At 40.8% G+C, this 18,695-nt stretch overlaps 1 protein-coding gene across 3 annotated transcripts in view; it reads right to left on the bottom strand.

Annotated features, from left to right (window-relative positions):
- Positions 1–18,695, bottom strand: part of Klf7 (Kruppel like factor 7) — an 80,243-nt gene that overhangs the window by 36,196 nt on the left and 25,352 nt on the right. The window contains exon 2 of one of the 3 annotated variants that reach the window (XM_004626637.2): positions 3,460–3,888. In XM_004626637.2, the coding sequence (XP_004626694.1) occupies positions 3,460–3,888 (429 nt within the window). Of the gene's footprint in view, positions 1–3,254; positions 3,889–18,695 lie in introns of all 3 variants that reach the window. The other 2 variants (XM_023710077.1, XM_004626635.2) reach the window with 2 other exon arrangements.

Raw genomic sequence — 18,695 nt, 5'->3', positions numbered from 1 at the left:
AATCCATTTTCTTTATATGTTTGCGCTTAATTTGACTTCATTCTTCATGCTTTTTCCATTATTCTGAGTTCATCCACACCACATAAATTATCACCTTTGTTTTCAGTTCCCCATGTGCCCCATTCACACCCATTCCAAATAAATACTTACAATTCTCATCTATTTAATCCAAATTAAATCATATTCTCTCTCCCATCCCCCATTTCCATCCTCACCGCCCCTCCCTTCAGTTTCTCTTTCCTACAGCACCTAGCTTTCCTTCAGGGTTGCCAATGGGGAAGGAAGGTTTTACAAGCAAAATGCTTCCTGCATTGCCTTTGGAAAGGCACGTTCTCCATGCTGGTGGGCTGCTGCTTACAGGCCAGGTCTATGAACACCACCACCCCAGGCCAAGGAGGAACCATTAAAAATGGGGAAAGAAAATTTTTGTGATGCAGGTTCATCTGAAATGACTGGGAGCAGAAGTATTGCAGATTTTGGATTTTTTTTTTTTTTTCTGATTTTGGAATACTTACACACATAGAATCAGATATGTTTGGGATAGGACCCAAATCTGAATATAAAATCCATTTATGTTTCATTTTCACCTTATCTTCACAGACTGAAGGAAATTTTATCTAAGATTTTTAGTGTGGCTCCACTGTGTCTGTGACTTGTCCTATGAGGTCTGACCAGGAAATTTCTACTTGTGGTGTCACATGGGCTCTCCAAAGTTTTGGATTTCGAAATAGTTAAAACTTGGATCTTTCAGATCAGAGATACACAATCCGTATTTAATTCTGGCCCACTGGCTCATGACTAGTTTACATAAATCAGTTTTTCACTCAATGATCACCAATCAGTGGTAACGAGTAATAACTAGTGTCAAAAACAATCTTACAGCTATTTTTAATGAGCTCTATATGTCAAGTAATCTTCTAAGCAATCTATGAGGTAAAGGCAATTGTGCCTATTTTACAGCTGAGGAAACTGAGACTCAGAGAAGACAAATAATTTCAACAGGTCATAAATCTACGAAGTGGTAGGGCCAAACCCCAGCTGTGGGAGTGCAAAGCCTTGCTCTTAATTACCCTGAAGTGCTGCCTTTCTAACAATGCTCGGCTTTTCTTTTAGTAAATTCCCAAGGAGACGGAGTCTCTCCTAGCAATCTGCCTAAGGCAGGTAGCTGTGGGTGCAGGGAAACATCAAGGCTGTGCTTGAGTATTCACTTGGTGCATCCGGTAATCAAAAAGCAATGCATTACTTAAGGCATTAGTCACAACAGTTACCTTTTTGAGATCTCTACAGGGAAAGCAGGACAGAAAACAGAAGAATGTTTTCTGCCCTCCCTAAAAATCCTCTGCTGCTCCCAGTGCTGTCTAGCTTCCACACAAAGCAGGATGTAGTCTTTCTTACTGTGATTCAGAAAGTGTCCACAACCATGAATTCCTCAGTGCCAACACACCTCAACATTTTTGCCTCGTCCTTTTTCTGGTTTCCTGGGGGTTGACACTAGGCTGAGTTGCATATCAAAGCCTGGGAGCACTGTGATATCTTGTTATTAACTTGCTCATTGACTTTAGAAAGAAATGTGGATAAATATCACTTTTAGAATAAAGTCAGAGGGGCCAGGGAGATAGTTTAGGAGAATAAGCACTTCCCTGGCAAGCACAAGGGTCTGAGTTCAATACCTGGTTCTGCAAAAAAAAAAAAAAAAAACAGAGTGTCAGAGGGACAAAAAGAAACTGGCAAACATGTGAAGTCTTGGTCTCAGTGTATGTGGACTGGGGAGATGGAACCCAAATTCTGATGGGAATCCATGAACAGAACCCTACATGTGAGACACAGGACTCCAAAACTGTTAGTAGACTAGAGGCAAAGGGAAACTAAGCTCATAGTTACAAGACTATAAGCCTAAATTCTTCTTGTAAGCAAGCGGCATAAGTTTTAGCATCCCATAGGAATAACTTTGATCTTCAAAATAATGATTTGTTCAAGTCATATATTATGCCTTCCTACTTTAGAAAAGTTCTTCGGCACTGCACAAAGCTATGTCGTGATCACCAAGGCATGAGAGGGAAAAGGAACCTTAAGAGCCAAATTGACTAACGTAGAAAATGAGAAACAAAGAAATAAAATGACTAATGCAAGGTCACAGAGCTAGTGAGTGGCAGTATAGACCAGAATCCAGATGGCTCTGATTTTCCAGCTTACAGTGCCTTGCTCCTTGGTGGCCCAGCCCACTGACCCCCAGAGTACCAGACCGAGCCCCCCATGTGCCACCACCCACTTCTTTCTGGGAACACTCTCATCTGCCACTCACAACTGGGGAATTTTCTTCTTCAGCTTGAAGTGTGCAGGCAGTATGCAAATACACACAAGTCGCATACTGTTAGAGACCCACTTAAAAACCACCTCTCAGTAACTGCTCCTAGTGGCATGCTAGTAGACCTAAGAACAGATACCACCCTCAAGCACCAAACTTGAAAAAGAAAACAAAGACCAGCCTTACGGAAAAGCCAGTCTTCCTCTATTCTGTATAATTCTCTTCTTTCTTCCAAATGATCCCGTGGCTCAAAAGATCAATATGACTCTTTGGAATTACTGCTAAAGCCCTGAGTACAATATATAGTGCCATCCCTCCACCACCCATCCTTACCACACACATAGCAATGTAATCACTTCAGCAACTTCTCGGTAACAAGCTCATTAAAAAGCAATTCTGCCATCTCTCCATAAAGCACGCGCCAGAGAACAATGCAAAAGAGGAGATGCCAATTAATTATAGAATGATCACATCTAATGAACTCTGAAACCCTCCTGCTGCTGGTGACTTTGATGAAAACTCAGGGATGCCCGCAAAAGAGTGAATAGGGACAGCCTCACTACTTGTTTAATTGTGAATGCTGTTAAATGTACCTCCCCCGATTCCAGCGTTGACCAAACCTGCAGGGCTACCCTCCTAAGACAGTTGCATGAGTGCCAGTCTGTGAGTCACGCTACCGAGCTCCCTGCTGTCAGCCCCAAGCCATCGTGCTTGGCATCACCTCCTCAAACAGCTCTCAGCCAGCCAGCGACAAACCCGTGTCCTGTGCTTGGGACACGCTGAGAGTCCTGGGGTGAGGAGGGAGTCATTCCAATGCCCTACCAGGGCCCCATGCTTCTGTACCCTGCCTCCTTGGCACAAAGGCCACTTCTCAGAACACAGCCAGCCCTTCCCACCACGAGGCAAAAGCAGGAAAGGGAAGCAGCCACGTGCGGCCAACTTGTACCACTACCTGTGTGAGTCCTCTGGTGGGCCTTTAAGTGGGAGCTTTTTGTATAAACTTTCCGGCACCCGTTAAACTGACAGCGGTGCACCCTCTTCTTGTTTTCGGGGCATGCTTCCGCCCCTAGCCCTCCTTGTTCACTGTCGCTTTGTCCACTCTTAACTGCCCCAGCTGGTGCTACGGCTGCTGCTGCCGCCGCCACCCCTCCCACCTTTACGGAGCTGAGCGCAGCCTTCTTGGCCACCAGTTTCAACGTCACTGTGCCATCCACGGCTGACAGAGTCTGTGAGGTTTTGACCAGATGGCGGCTGAGCTCAGGGGATGACGGGGGTGTTAATGAGGTCACTGCGTTGAGCTGGGCCTGGTTGACGGCTGTGTAGCTGTCCAGAGAAGAGCTGGTTGGCTGGAGGCTGAGGCAGGTCTCAGAGAGCAACTTGTCCCGAGAGAGCAGAATGTCCACTGCAGAGCTCTTCTCACAGATGGTGGCTTCTACTGGGAGCAGCAGGGGGTCTAAGCGCCGGAAGCTTTCCTCGATGCACGGGGGAGGAGAGGCATGGAGGAAACAGTCCAAGTCCTCACCAAAGGTCTCCGAGATTCGCCGGGGCTCTGTCTGTAGGTAGCGCTCCAATTCAAGGCATGTCTGTGGACAGAAAGGATGGGGGAGAAACAACTATCAGAGGCAAAAAACACCAGCAGATGGGCAGAGGGGCAAAGAGCAGAAAATCTGCTGGTTGTTTACAGTAATTTATTAAAATTATAATTTCTACAACACGGTGGCAAGGAGCTAGGATCCCATACAGTTCTGTAGCATCTCTTGCCATAGGATGAAAAAATAAGTTCAGACACAACTCCCTAACCGGCTGTAGACAGGACCCTATATAGTAACATAAAATTGTCACCTGATAAAGAAATAGACAAGAACCAAAGATGTTTCAACAAATCTTTATCCATGCTCATAAGTCTTCATAAGATGATAGAAGAAATTTCATGGCAAAATTTAATACTTAAGATGTTCCCATCATCCTAAAGCCGTCCTCACTTAAAAGCTCTTTTACTCTAGAAGTTTATATAAAACTACATTGCTCAACATACAGCATCAGCCCAATCTCCATTTTCTTAGCGTCAATAGAGAAAGACTAATGGCAAATATAAAGTGTGACAAGTTCCAAAAATTTACTGCCACCATAAAGCTAGTATGTTTGCAACCAGGATTCTGATTTTAGGCTCTTATTCTGTTAAGAATATATTTTAATGATATACCTAGTTGTATTATTTCTGTCAAGGATTTTATTTTGGTGACATTTCAAAGATTTATTTTTTTAATCAGAATTCTGGTAAAAGTCTGCATTACTGAATATGAAAGCCAGATTCCTAACTATGAGTCAGGTTTGAGTTCTGCTGCTGAGTTTTAATCATGTGAACTGATGAATAGTTCCCATCTTCATTCAATACCCCCCATCACAATCGTTCATTCAACTACTGCACTCACTGTATGGCTGCAGGGCTTTGCCTGTGTTAGAAGGAGAAGACAGTATAATAGATCCATGTGACATAGGCACAGAATAAATAATTAGGAGCTAAAAGTGGCAAAAATTTACAAACCAATGTGATATCAAAGTGTATTCTGTAAAGTGTATTGATAAGTTGTTAGGGAGTGACTGGTAATGAACTCTACTCTCTAAGATACAGATATTCTTCAAGAAAAGCTTAGTAAAAAAGTAGTTTTTATTTTGTTTTAACTGTCAAGGAAACAATATCTCTTATATTAGGAACTAATCCTTCACTATTACCACTCCTCATATCTATCTAGAAATCTGCATTATCTTCACTTGTCCATATTCTCAATTCCATGACTTAAAATTTTCCTTTCCTTTTTCTACCTCATTGCTAGAAATTTTCATTTAGATCTCCCAATATTAAACTGCTCAGCCTCAGCTCCCATCAATCAACTTTTGAGTTATAAAATTCAAATCCCTAAAACTCTCTTAAGCTTCTTCTTCTCTTTTTAAACTATTACCTAGCATGCACAGTATGTAGCTACCATGACATAACTAACTACACACTATGACTTTGGTCTTTATGCCTTCTCCACTCTTCAAAAACCCTTTTCTGACACCAGACCCTAGATGGTAGTTACCTTTCCACAGCACCTAGCCAAGTTTCTCAAAATTGGGAACATATACTCATATTATACCCCTATTTCACTCTTCTGTATTTGCTGTCAAAATCTGTCTGCTTCTATTGACTTGCTAGTGACCTAAGGTAGCTGATTTTATTTTAAACTCATTATTTTATTGCTGTTTTCAGTATCAGAGTCCATCATTTGTGGCAATAAAGGAAAAAAAATTAATTTCCAGATAGCTTGGAATGCTCTAGATATCTTTCTACTATTGATTTCTAGTTTGATTTCATTGTTATCTACTTTATAAGATATTGATCCTTTTCAATTTCTTGAGGTTAGTGTGATGGTCAATGGTATGGTCTGTCTTGCTGAGGCAGGCAGTCTAAGAAATGACCACTAATATATGTCTTTAGGAGCAGAGTCATAATGCTTCTTGAACTTTGCCCAAAGAAACAGATCTTTAAGACATGGATATGTTCCAAGTAAAAATAAGCTACACTGTGGGTTACAGGATGTCCTTGAAGTAGTTCCCTTCCTCCCACACACCAAGTGCCAATGTCTAGTGGGTACAGCTTTTGTAGGCACGGATCCCTTCCATACATCCCAGCTCAAAGATTTAAGTCACTAAGAATTTGATAGTTAGGAGGCTCAAACTTTCGTAGTCTGAGTTCTAAGGCATTAAAATATTTTAAACATATGTTTATGTTCTTCTGGGAGGAATAAGAAATAACTTGGGTTTGCATCCCAGGAGCACATGAAGCATACTTATGATCTAAACAGGGAAAGACCTTTGTCACTAAAGTCTGGATCACTTTGGAGAGGCTATAAATTACAACTGTGATGCAGGACATTCTTGTTCCATCTGAGACTTAGAGAAACATGGCTACCCATCAGGAGGCACTACATAGCCCTGTGAAGTCATTATGAAATTCATTTCCTATAATATTAGATAAAGGTGAAGCTTAGATCAAAAAGACATCAACTTGAACATGGAGTGAGGTCCTTAAGAATGTATTTATAATGAGTGTGAAGATTAAAATGCTAATGATGAGGAAGGTCATAAAGCTAGATTATTTTCAAGCCAAAGAATGTCTTTTTAAATAATAATTAGAACTTTCTCAATAAATATCCCCAATGCTTGAGGTATTAGTATTTACTTGTCAATTTTAATACATACCAAGATTTCCAGGGAAGTATGTACATGCAGGAGTAAACACATGTATGTTTTTCTAATTCCATCTACTGAAAGAGATACCAACACTCTCATATAACAATGAACACAGAAAAACCTGGGTTCCTAAATATCATTACCCTGTAATAATAAATCAGGGTTCTTTGGAAAAATAATTGTTTTCAGGGTTGGGACAAAAAGTGTAAAATAAGCTACAAATATGCAATAGTAGGACCAGAAAATAAACTGGTCATTTGATGAGGGAGTATGTCAAAATGGCTCAGGTATTAACTTAAAAAATGCTCTCAATGGTCAAATCTGGACAATTTGAGCAAAGAAATGAGTATTGGTAATAATACATTATCATTCAATAGTTTAAGTAAAACTCCATTTTGATATAAAGATGATTGAATAATGGGCCAGGGAGATAGCTCAGTAGAATAAGTGCCTGCTTGGCAAGCATAAGGGCCTGAGTTCAATCCTCGGTTCTGCCAAAAAAAAAAAAAAAAAAAAAAAAAAAAAAAAAAAAAAGAAAGAAAGAAAAAAGAGGATTGAATAAATAAAGGAGAGGAAGGGTCAGCTCTCCATTATAATGAAATTGCAATTAATAAATAAAGAAGCACTGATGGAAATAAAAAAAATTACTATAAGACAAATAATGAATAATGAGTGCAAGTTGGAACACACCAATGGATGCTAAAATTAGTAGATGAAAGTATGATTAAAAATAAGATATTGGGCTGGCCAAATAGCTCAGTGGATTAAAGTGCCTGCAAGCAGGTGCACAGGCCAGGGGTTCAATCCCTGGGCCTGCCTTGCCGGCCCCGCCACTGTGGTGCACTGAGACAGCAATTGAGAATGGGTGTGGTGGAGCACTCCTGTAATCACAGCACTTGGGAAGCTGTAAACAAGAGAATCACTACAAATCTGATCTAGCAGTGAGACCCGGAACATGCTGTAGACTCTTCCCTAAAATACAGAAAACAAAACAAGATATTTACCTATTCTCAAAGCATCCCCACACAAAGCATTCACTAGTTACAAAGACAAAAATACTGACCTTACAGTAAAAAAAAGTAGGCAGATAGAATCTTGACTATCTGATATTAATACTGTTACTAATTACTTGCTCAAAGTTACTGGTACTGTTACTAATTATTAATTACTTCTGATAGCATATACCCTAGTACACATTACTCTGGGACATTCCTGCCAAAAGTGTATAAACTCAATCTAAACATGACAAAATATCAGTCAAATATTAAGAGCATTCTACAAAATACCTGCTCATTTTTTTACATGTCAAGGTAATAAAAAATAAAGCAAGAATGAGAAGTTGTCGTACACAAGAGGAGACATAAGGATATATGACAAACACAAGATTCTGTTCTAGACCCTGGATAGTAAGAGCACATTAGTCAGAAAAATATAATGCAATTCAAGTAAAATGTAGAGATTCGTTCACTGTCTAGCATCAATGATAATTTCCTAGTAAAGATAATTGTCTATGGCTTAGGTAGATTTAGTGGTGGTCATGGAAGGGACCCATCAGCAAACTGTGTCTCTAGACTGTCAATGTGGACAGACAGTCCAAGCATTTGTTTATCCACCAGAAGCAGAGATTCAGTGTGTTCCAACGACGTTCTGGCCAGCAAACTCCAAATCTGAGTCAGCAGATGTCAGGTTAGTGATATGAATTACACCCACCTGGTAACTCAGGGGGTCTGAGGATCCCCTCACAATGACCTAATCTTCAGGCTTGAGCCACTGCTCAGCCTCAGCCCTGAAAATCTCACAACAGCTCACAATGAGAAGGAAACACTCTCATGTGCAAAGTGACTTTCTAATGTAAGTCCTAAATAAGCCTCGTGACCACAAATGACTGATAGTAGACGAGCAACATAGGTAGTAGTAGGTGGCTTTTTATCACTTGGAGTTTTTGGGTTCCTGTACAAAAGGTGGTAGGGCAAGCGGTAAAAAGAAAAGAGAAACAGAGAGAGAAAATACATTTTGCTAGTGATTTTTTTTTCTAGAATAATAAAATCAAAGAACTAAAAAGCCAACTACTACTACCTATGTTGCTGGTCTACTATCAGTCATTTGTGGTTCCTTTAGCTAATTGTTCTTAACCATTCCACATACCCCATTTAGAAAGGCCAAGAGTTAAAAATACAGAGAATTAACAACAACAAAAAAAAATACAGAGGGATAAAATAAATTTGGGGGCAAATATAGATGTAAAAACATGGAAAGTACAGCTTTCTACTTCTTAGAAACTTGCAAAGTGACACTTCTCCAGGCTCAGACTTTAACCAGAAGATAATGAGGACAGTTCCTGGCATGCAAGGGGTGAACCTGCTTCCAAGAAAGAATGTTTCCCCAGGCAATTACACACCCAGGTGAACTGCTGTCAGCTGCCCCAGGAGCCTCTTTCTGACATTTAGTATGTGTGATTTTGTCAGGTGTTACTAAACATGACGTCACAGGTCCCAAAGAATCTTAAGTAGAGAAAGAGGGAATGAACTCCCTCCCCCACTTTCTCCTGAGAGAACCCCAAGTTCAATTACTCTTGTGTGCTTTATAATATTCAAACACATCCCAGGAGAAAACCTCAGAGTGACCCAAACAAGCTACTGACAGGTGGGAAATTTGGGTTTCTTTGTCCCAGCCATCTTATAAAATATTCTTTTTTAACTTCATCTGTGAGCTTACACCTCACACTTTTTCAGCTTTAGCACAAAAAAAAAAAAAAAAAAAAAAAAAAAAAAGACATTTCCTCTGACTCTTAAAACCAATTTTTTTAAATGGTAGGACTGCACACTGGTATTGATGGGAACTTTGTGGGAATGATATGATGTAATGATTCTGACAAACTTCTAGGCTTTTAAAATTAGGTCAGAGTTGAAAGATGGGAAAGGAAGTGGGAAGCATAGACAGAAAGATCTTACACTATTTTTCTTGAGGGGTAGGAGAGGGGACTGAGGAGGCCTGATTAATAAACTCAGCAAGCCCCTGGGAGAACCTTGGCAGCCAAGTGCTTGAACTTTGCTGCCTTCCTTCCTGGTTATTCCACATTGTAAAGCAGTTTGGAGGAAGAGGATGGTCACATTAGATCTGTTTTATGGCACACAGGACAACAGAAGCCAGTGGGAAGAATCGGTCTCCAAAACCTGGAAAACCTCAAAAATGAGTTTAAGATGATTTTTAAGCAAATGTTCATCTCTTTATTTTCATCACTAGACAATACTGCGGCAGAAGGCTAGGAGAAAATGAATTTTGTCTAGAAAACGTGGGTAAGCAAGTCTAAGTAAAACTCTTACTGCATTTTTTTAGCCATTAAGTTAAAAAAAGACCCACATCAATAGCACACCCCAGAGGTACAATAGTATTACACATTACTGTCAGAATTGCTGAACTCCACAAAATAACCATGATATTATATCCAACATAAGATCACATTATTTTTCACTGCTTCTCACATCAACTGTATGCTGGAGCTGAAACCAAATTAAACATTTCCCTCTAGTAATTTGTAAAATTCTGGGAGACAATGCTGTGGAAATTAATTTAATTCTCAATAAACATGAAAGTTGGGAAATAACTACCAACACTCCTTCAACATTTCTCCTCCCCAAATTATTTTGAGCATACAGAGAAAATATTTGTTTATATATTTTTCCTTGGGGAGGCCGGGGAGGAAGGAGGCAAGATTAAAGGCCTGGGGAGAGGACGATGTCTTTGAAATTACTATCCCCGGGCGCATGATGCAAAGCAGCCTCAAATACTACTTTCATCTTCCAAGGATTCCGTTGTTGCAATGCATAAAAGAAATCTCCCAAACAACTCAAATCCAAAGTAAATGTTAAAGGAAGCCTAAGGTCACACAGTCTGAACAGCACTGGAACTGCAACGCAGGTCTTTCTTGGTTCCTTAGGGGAGGGCCTAGGGACCCCTGCACACCAGCCACATAGAAATATCTTTTCCTCATTCATGTCTGTGATCTTCATGTCTGCAGGGACAAGTGAGCCCACACATGGACAGCCCTTTCTAATTCATAACCATGTCATTTATTTACATGCTGCCTCTCCAAGTGTATCAATCTGAAGTCTGGCCTCTACGCTCCACTGCAGCTGGCTGTCTAGGAAGAGTCCCTCACTGTTTCTCTGCCACTGTGTTAGAGCAAAATTCCAACTTCTGAGGATCCAGAGACATCACTGCTTGTGCGCAGTGGGATGAGAGCAGGTCTGCTCTCCTCCCCTCCCTACCACGCTGCTTCTGTTGGCTAGTGAAAATCCAACTTGCTACTTTGTAGCTTGAAAGTTAGTTTCACTAGCTGCCCCTGCTTCAGTCATCCCATTTCTACAAACACAATGAAACTCACTTGCCTTAAGAGGCGATGAAAAATAACCCTACACACACTAACTACTATTAAGAGCAGAAGACTAGATCTGGATTGAAAGTGAAAGTTAAACCAGAAGAAATTCAAAAGAGATCTTACAAGAAAACTCTCCTTGGCCCATGAAGATTAGATATCTGCCTCAGCAAGGAGGCCACAGTGTCTCAGCTCTTGGGAGAGCCTAGGACTTTGGGGAAGTCTCCCTTCTGAGGATCAGGGGCTTCCCATGAACAATAGGCCTGACGGGTTTTCAGCTCCACCATTAATTTTCCATAAAGAGCCGTTTTCTTGACGAGCGCTTGTGTCAGGCAGGGCCTGACGCTTCAGAAACCTGTAATTATTCTTAGCTCCACACCCCCCACAGCCTCTGCACCTGTGTCAGTTCGGGTACCAGCTGGCCACATCTTGCCTCCTGCCTCCTAAGGGGGGACAAGAGGGGGACCACCATTGAAAACCCAAACTCACATGATTCGCCCCTTCTCCCCAAATGCAAAAACAAAACAAAAAAATTTCAACTCATCCATCTTACCCCTTCCCCCAACAAGGCTTGCCAAAAGCAACAAATAAACATGAATTGGCTGGAGTGCCTTCATTCAAACCAAAATTACTGGAAAACACAGTAAGAGGGGAAAGCCTGACAAGGGTTATTAATCCCCTTTTACAGCCCACTCTCACCCACACCCCCGCCTGTTCCTATTAACTTTGCACACACTCACACACCCTCAGCAACCTCCCGGGCCCTCCACTCTCAGGGGCCAAGACGGGAACATGCCGAACCACTTACATCATCTCCCCTTCCTCTCCCAAAGAAGTTGCACAGGCTGACTCAGGCTACTGCAATTTTTCTTTTTCTAAAGCAAACTCATTTCAGTGAAACTCTCCTGGAACGTGGTTATATCCTTCTCAGTTGGGTTAATTAAATATACCTTTCCCCTACCCACTACAAAAATACATATATGCACAATTACAGCTCTGACTCAAAGCATGGGCACACGGGTGACGATGCTCACTCTCCCCACTCACAGCTTGAACTTCCCAAGAACAACAGGTCCAAAGCCCACTGGGATCTTGAGTGGCAAATGCAATTTACTGGCCAGCAATCACAGAGACCAGTACTTTCAAAACTCAGAGCTTTCAGGAACCTCCAGTACGCAATGTTAAGTAGCAGCACGAAGAGAAATGCTTGTTCTGCTCCTCAGACCACAGGAAATGAAAGCAAGGAGTAAGCTGCCTTTCCCGCACTGATGGTTGTACTTTTACTTCATCTGAGGTACTGGGATTGATTTCCCAAATATCTGAGGTATTTGTGTGGCTGATGCACCATGTTGTCAACTGCACTAGAGGAAACCCACTGGAGCAGTGCACAACAAAGGCAGAAGCGCTGAGGTGAAGCGTGCTAGGCCGGGTGCCTGGGTGCCAGGGTCCAAAGTCAGGCTACTCCGCATACCGGCTCTATCACACAGAAGGAAGATACTCAGCCCTCTGGTTCTCAGCTTCCTCACCTGCAAATTGATTATATTTGTAAGCAGACAATAAAGATATGAGTCAAAGGCACAGAAATGCACAATTTAAAATAACACAACTCTCAAAGAAAATAGAGAACTATAACATTTCAATAAGCAGCTCTGTCAGGATGGTTAGCCCCGACTAACTAACTGGGTCACCTTAACCACTCTGCACTCGGATGTCTCATCTACCAGGAGAGTGGGCTCAACTCCTAAAGGACCCCATTGTCTGGAATTTTGTGAGTCCCTGAAGCTATAATAGAGGCAGGCCTACAGTCATTCACACATCATTGCTGCCAAACTCAAGCAAAACGTAGGAGGCTTAGGATAACCAGGAAGAAGGGCAGTAGGGGCCTTGGGCACTCTGTAGTAAGACCTATGATACTAAATCATGTTAAGTTTACAAAAGGCTGTGGAGATGTCATTTCCTGCCTCCCCCAACCCTCAGCCTCATCAGAACTTGAACAAGTACAAACTATAAAACCAGTAAGCTATATTCTCAAACACCCTCACCACCTCAGCTTCTTTCTTAACATGGCCAGCAGCCCTACTGTGACCTAGCCTTCCACTGCCCCATTCCCCTTCTCTCCTTCACTCACTCTGCCCCTCACACAAATCCTCCTCACTTAGCCCTATAAACCCTAGAACTTTCCCTAGTGAATCTCAGAATGTCTACCTGCAGGTCATCACATACCATGTATCATATTTCAGCTTCGCTGTTCCCTATTCTTGGACTTCCCTAGCCAGCCTTGCTCAAATATCCTATCATTCTTAGCGTGCCACTTTGTTTTACTTGCTATTTAGTTCTTAGGAGGTTCTGGAAAGATTGCCAATATTTGTGTGCATGTTTATTTTGTACCTTTTCCTACTGGAATGAAAGTTCCTGGAGAAAAGGGTCTTAGTCATGTGTCAACAAATCTCTAGTGCCCATTTCAGGCATTCCTTGGAGCATTTGCGCTAGGTGGTCCAGCCAGGAAATCTTGTCCTAAAATGCCCACTTTATTAGGTCAAAAGGCTCCATTATCTTTCAAGTTTTAGCACTGACAATGCACTCAATAATTCACTCTCATCAGAAGGGGTGAAAAGGAACCTTTCACTTTGTCTTTATCAAGACAAAGAGATCTGTCCTGGATGCTACCGTCTGCCTAGTTCAGGCAGATGCCAACACCAGCCCATTTCGTCTTAGCAGTTCTTATTGCATCATGTGCTTCTGGTGTCACTACAGTGAACACAACTCGCCCTCTCCACACCTCCATGACAGGTGCTTATTAACTGGTGTCCTGAGGGAACAGAAGAAAGAAAGAGGCTCAACCCACTTTGCATCACCTAGTCCCATCCTAAAAGGATCTCCCTGAGAAATGCAACCTGGCCACCAGCCTCAAAGCACTGAAGGCTCATGGCAATTCAGTCCCCAGCATCAGCAGCCACTTTTCTAACAGTCCATAAATAGCAGGTCCTGCAGTGAAAGGATGCAAATCCAGTAATCTTTAAGGACTCTCATTTTCTGCCATGCCAAAGAACCTCTGCTTACACAGGTAAGGTCCTGTGAAATTCCTGTTTTGGACCATTCTTGTCTTTCCCATAAATTCCCCAATACAGAAGTGTTTCCTTTCCTTCTGTTCTCTGTAAGAATTTTACATAAAAAGATGTCTCTACTGAGAGGTGCCACTTATTTCAGGATCATTATTTCACAGATACAGAACTGGAAGTGAGCCAAAGTCCAATTAAGAGGGGATGGTGTTTGAACTATGTAAGAGTAGAAGGGGAAATATTGAGTAGAAGCTGTACCAGATTCCTATAAATGTGCATGTATATATGTGTTTGCATGTGTACCACTGACAATGAAATGTATATTCTTTTTAAGGCATTTCAGATGCCTTTTTCTATACATGTCATTGTTCCCAGAGTCACAAAGCTGTTCCCTTTCTTATTCACTACGTTAGGCAACAGGAATCTTTCACATGCTGACCGGAGAAAAAAGATGAAGGAAAAAGAGGTAGTTTTCCTTCGTGTAAAGGAAAGTAAAATTATGCTCGACCCATTTCTGAACCACATTACGATGTTGCAGATTTCAAATTAACAATTCAACCCAACTTGACAGGGAAGTATCAAATGCTGAGACCCTGAAGTTTAGCTTCCAGCCACTGTGGCACCTCACTTAACCTTAGGTGGCTCCACTGATACTGGATGACGTGCATTTGCAAGCATACCTTCTCGCTGAAGAAGAGACACTAATTTGAATCATCAGTGCCATCCCCTCTCCCCTTTGTTCCTGTCTGAGCCAATTTCCATATAGTCTCAAGGAAATCATCAGCCCATGCAAAGGGGAATCCCAATGGAACAACTGCATTAGCAGCATAAGGGGGAAAATCTAATTGCCAATCCCGTTGCTTTGTTGTTTCAACCTCCAAGGAAGGTTGCTACACATGCACAACACAAATTAAGTTTTAAAACATCCCCATGATTTAAATTTTTTTTTAGAAACACCTCTCATGGGGAAAAGATGGTTCTTAGTACAAACCTCCTTATGCAATGAAGGTCAACTGCACCAGAACTTGTGGGTGGCCTCTATCTTTGAAGTCTCAATCATCTCAGCCAACAAAATATATAAAAATTGCATAAATTTATTAAAACCACTGCATATGCTACTTCTAGTGTATGGTGAATTAATTAATTTTTTTTAGATAGATTCTCTCTTTGCAGTTCAAGCTGGCCCTGAACAATGTAGTCCAGGCTGGCCTCAAACTTACAGCAATCTTCCTGCTTCAGGCTCCCAAGCGCTGGGATTACAGGCATGTGCCACCATGCCTGGTTATGGTGAATTAATTCTTAGTAAACGCTGTATCCACATTAAGCATTCTTAAATTACCTTGTTGACAGGCCTCATAGAAATGAGGTTTTATGGTCCAAATAAAGCATTCTCTTTTGGCATGGCAAGATATGTCAGTGTGATTTCCTAGTGCCCTACTTACTGGAATAAACCTCATGGCAAAGCATCAGTGTGACTACATCATTAATTAACCTGAACCACATACCGGAACATTGCTGCTAATAAAACTCCCCTATAAAGAAAACATGTTTTCTCTACTGAGAATTCTGGAATGTGAGCCCCAGCAGAGCCATTGCTTTAATTAAAGATATATTTTGATGTTTTTGTCTATGTCTGTGATTGCCACTAAGTTTGGACATATTTGGTTTGATCTTTAGTAACTTAGGTCTTCCATGTATGTGCTTTTTTTTTTTAAAAAGAAAACAAAAATGACAACCATGCGATCAGGATTTGCTAATGACTGAGAATGAAAGGATCATTTGCTCAAGTAGAGGATGCTGTATCTACAGGATTCTTAAAAGCATGCACTGAGCTTTCAACCCACAATTTACTGAGCCAGAGAGTCACAGAAACCTTGCATTTTCTCTAGAACACAGGCTGACAGAAACAGAACCCAATCCTAACTACAACTATAATCCTAACTATACTCAGGTAAAACTGGGACATTTCCCATCTAATTCATATGAAAGACACAAGTTTAAAAGAATAACTGGGGATTTTTCTCCTGAAAAGCATCTAAGAAGCTTAACAATCTGTATCATATACTACACTCAGAAGTCTTCCTGTCACAACATACAAGCAGCAAAGACTAAAACTCCTACTTATTGGGAACACAATCTAGTAAAGAAAAGTAGGGTTTCCAAGGTATACAACCAAAATACCAATATGAACAGAAAATAGAATCAAAAGTTTCTTGGCTATTAACAATCAGGATCTCAAAACATTCTAACTATTTAACACATCGTTATGAAGAATTCCTGATGAATATGTAGAATATTGCAAACTAGAAAAACAACAGGTCTCAAATTTATTTCATAAGGTGTTTATTTAAACTACATTTCTCTATTTTACTTGTTTTGTTAAGACTAGAGAGAACTGTCTTGCTTGCTTTTGATCACATCTTTTATTCTGAGTTTTCTGTGGTTATTCCATACTCTGGTGAAATTGTTAAAGGCAAATGGGATTTCAGTCATTCCCATCTATCAACATCAAGTATAATTGTAGAAACAAAAAGAAATGGAGTTAGTATCATTTCTTTTATGATATAAACAGAGAAAACTCAAAACTCAAACAAATACAATTTACTAGACCTCATTTTATTTATTTGATCAATACCAAATACATAGAAACTAAAATAAAAATAATTTCTAAGAGGGACTTGAACCTACTAGCCCACATTTTTAAAACGTTTCTGAATTTTGATAAATATAAAATTACAAATTTGACTAAACGAGATTAAACATTTCTCTCCCCAAATACTCTTCAGAATAGTGGCTCTTGGCCTGTTTTCAGCACCGATATTTCAGTCATCCAGTTCTTTTATTGAAGTATCAAGTAGAAAATGCAGCTAGAAAAAAGGCAAAAGACAGAATCAACAATAAAGATTAAGAAGGAGAAATGGTAGCAACAAAAAACAGATGGATGACAAGCATCTTGCTCCTGCGTAAAGTCTGGGGTGCCAAAAGCTGTTTTATCACTGATGTACCTTTAACCAAGAAAATCCATCAAGGTGTAGAGAACAGGCGGCTCAAGGGCAAAATTTACACTTGGTTCTACTTCCTGCATGGAATTTAAGCATTAATTTCAAAGTGGTTTGTCTATAATTATCTGGTAGTAACCAACAAAAAAGCAAGATAACTGTGGGTGAAGATTATTGTGATTCAGAAATGTATAGTAGTAAAGAACATCTTTGTTTTGAAAATTAGACACCTTAGCATCTTTTGGTGAAAGGGTGCCCTAGCAGTCTTGAATATCCAAATCTTTTAATTCAGGAAGTTTTAAATAAATGTGTAAAATCACAGGCAATAAAGGGTCACAGAGAGAAGACAGACAAGAGCTGGGAACACCTTTACCAGAACCTTTTACACAGTGAACTATGTGCCCTTCATGAGCCACCTCTTGTTCTTTACTTTCCTTATCAAGAAATCAAAGGTGCTAATAAAATGGACTCGATCCATACAATCCCTTCCAAGCCTATGAAAATCCTCCGTGAATATGATAAATTTCTCATGACCAAACCTTGCTTCTCTAAGGGAAGTGAGGCATGGGAAGAATATGGGCTCCCTGACTTCAGGCCCTCAGCATAAGAAGTGCCATGTTTCCAAGCACCTCATTTACAGACTCTGGACTGCAGTTTCTGTCTCCATTTCCTAGACAAAGTCCAATCACACCAGGTCATGTGGCTGTCCCTGAAGTACTGAGGCAGACCTGTTCTTTCAAAGGGTGATTTAGGACTTAAGATCCCCAATAAATCAACACACTGAAGTGCAAACAGGGGCCAGGAAAGTGAGCTGCCTTAGAGAAATGGTCATGGAGTCTGACACTAGGGATGGGCAGGAACTGCCATCTAAAAGGAGAAGCTGCCAGTTAGCTCCAGCTCATTGCTATCATGGGAAAGGGAGGTCTAAAACAGGGAATATTTTTAAAGAAGACAATTTCCAACAGGGTTATGTGCAATCTCCTGAATTTTAAAATGCTGATAATTAATATTAAAGGTTAGAAATCATGAGACAAGCAAAGTGCCTTTAGGTGTCAAGTTGAACCTTCTGCTTCAAAAGAAAGGAGAGGCAAAAGAAAAAACAGTATACTTGGGAAGTCCTTTCCTCTCTGTAGGTCTAAAGGATGGCATGAGGTAGCTGCAGAACACTGTCCCTTGGAGTTGCTGCAAGCTAGGAAACTGAAGCCACTTTCTGAAGTTTTCATGGGCAATCCCGTCTAGAGGACAGACCCAGCTGGAGGAGGTAATGGATGAGCAGCAGCATTTTACTAGCTCTCTGCTTGGTGACTCCTGCCCTGTGTTGCTGAGCTCGAATTCCTGCTCTCAAGAAAATCTGAAGGTTTGCAAAAATGAACCATGAAATGTCAAGGAGCTATGAAAAATCTACAGGCACCTGGAAGTTTAAACTTCTTTCAGGACTAGCCCAGTGTCTAGCATAATCAGTGCCTCCTGAATAAATAATTCTTAAATGAATTCTTAAAACATCTTGATTAGGAAGCACTACTATTTCTCAATGCATGCTCTTCTGGGAGCATGGGACAGATTGGCAGATGTGTTCAATGGGATCATGATTGGGAGACAGAAAGCTCTGCTAGAATAAGCAGGCTGTGTCTTTTAGTGGCAGGAACTTTACCTTGTATTGCTTTGAAATTAATTCAACAATTATTGCCAAGCTTCCACTTCCTATCAGACATTGTGCTAGAGAC

Source organism: Octodon degus, unplaced genomic scaffold (assembly GCF_000260255.1).
Source record: "Octodon degus isolate 3935 unplaced genomic scaffold, OctDeg1.0 scaffold00016, whole genome shotgun sequence".
NCBI classification, from domain to species: Eukaryota; Metazoa; Chordata; class Mammalia; order Rodentia; family Octodontidae; genus Octodon; species Octodon degus.
This window is presented reverse-complemented; position numbering and strand designations above follow the sequence as displayed.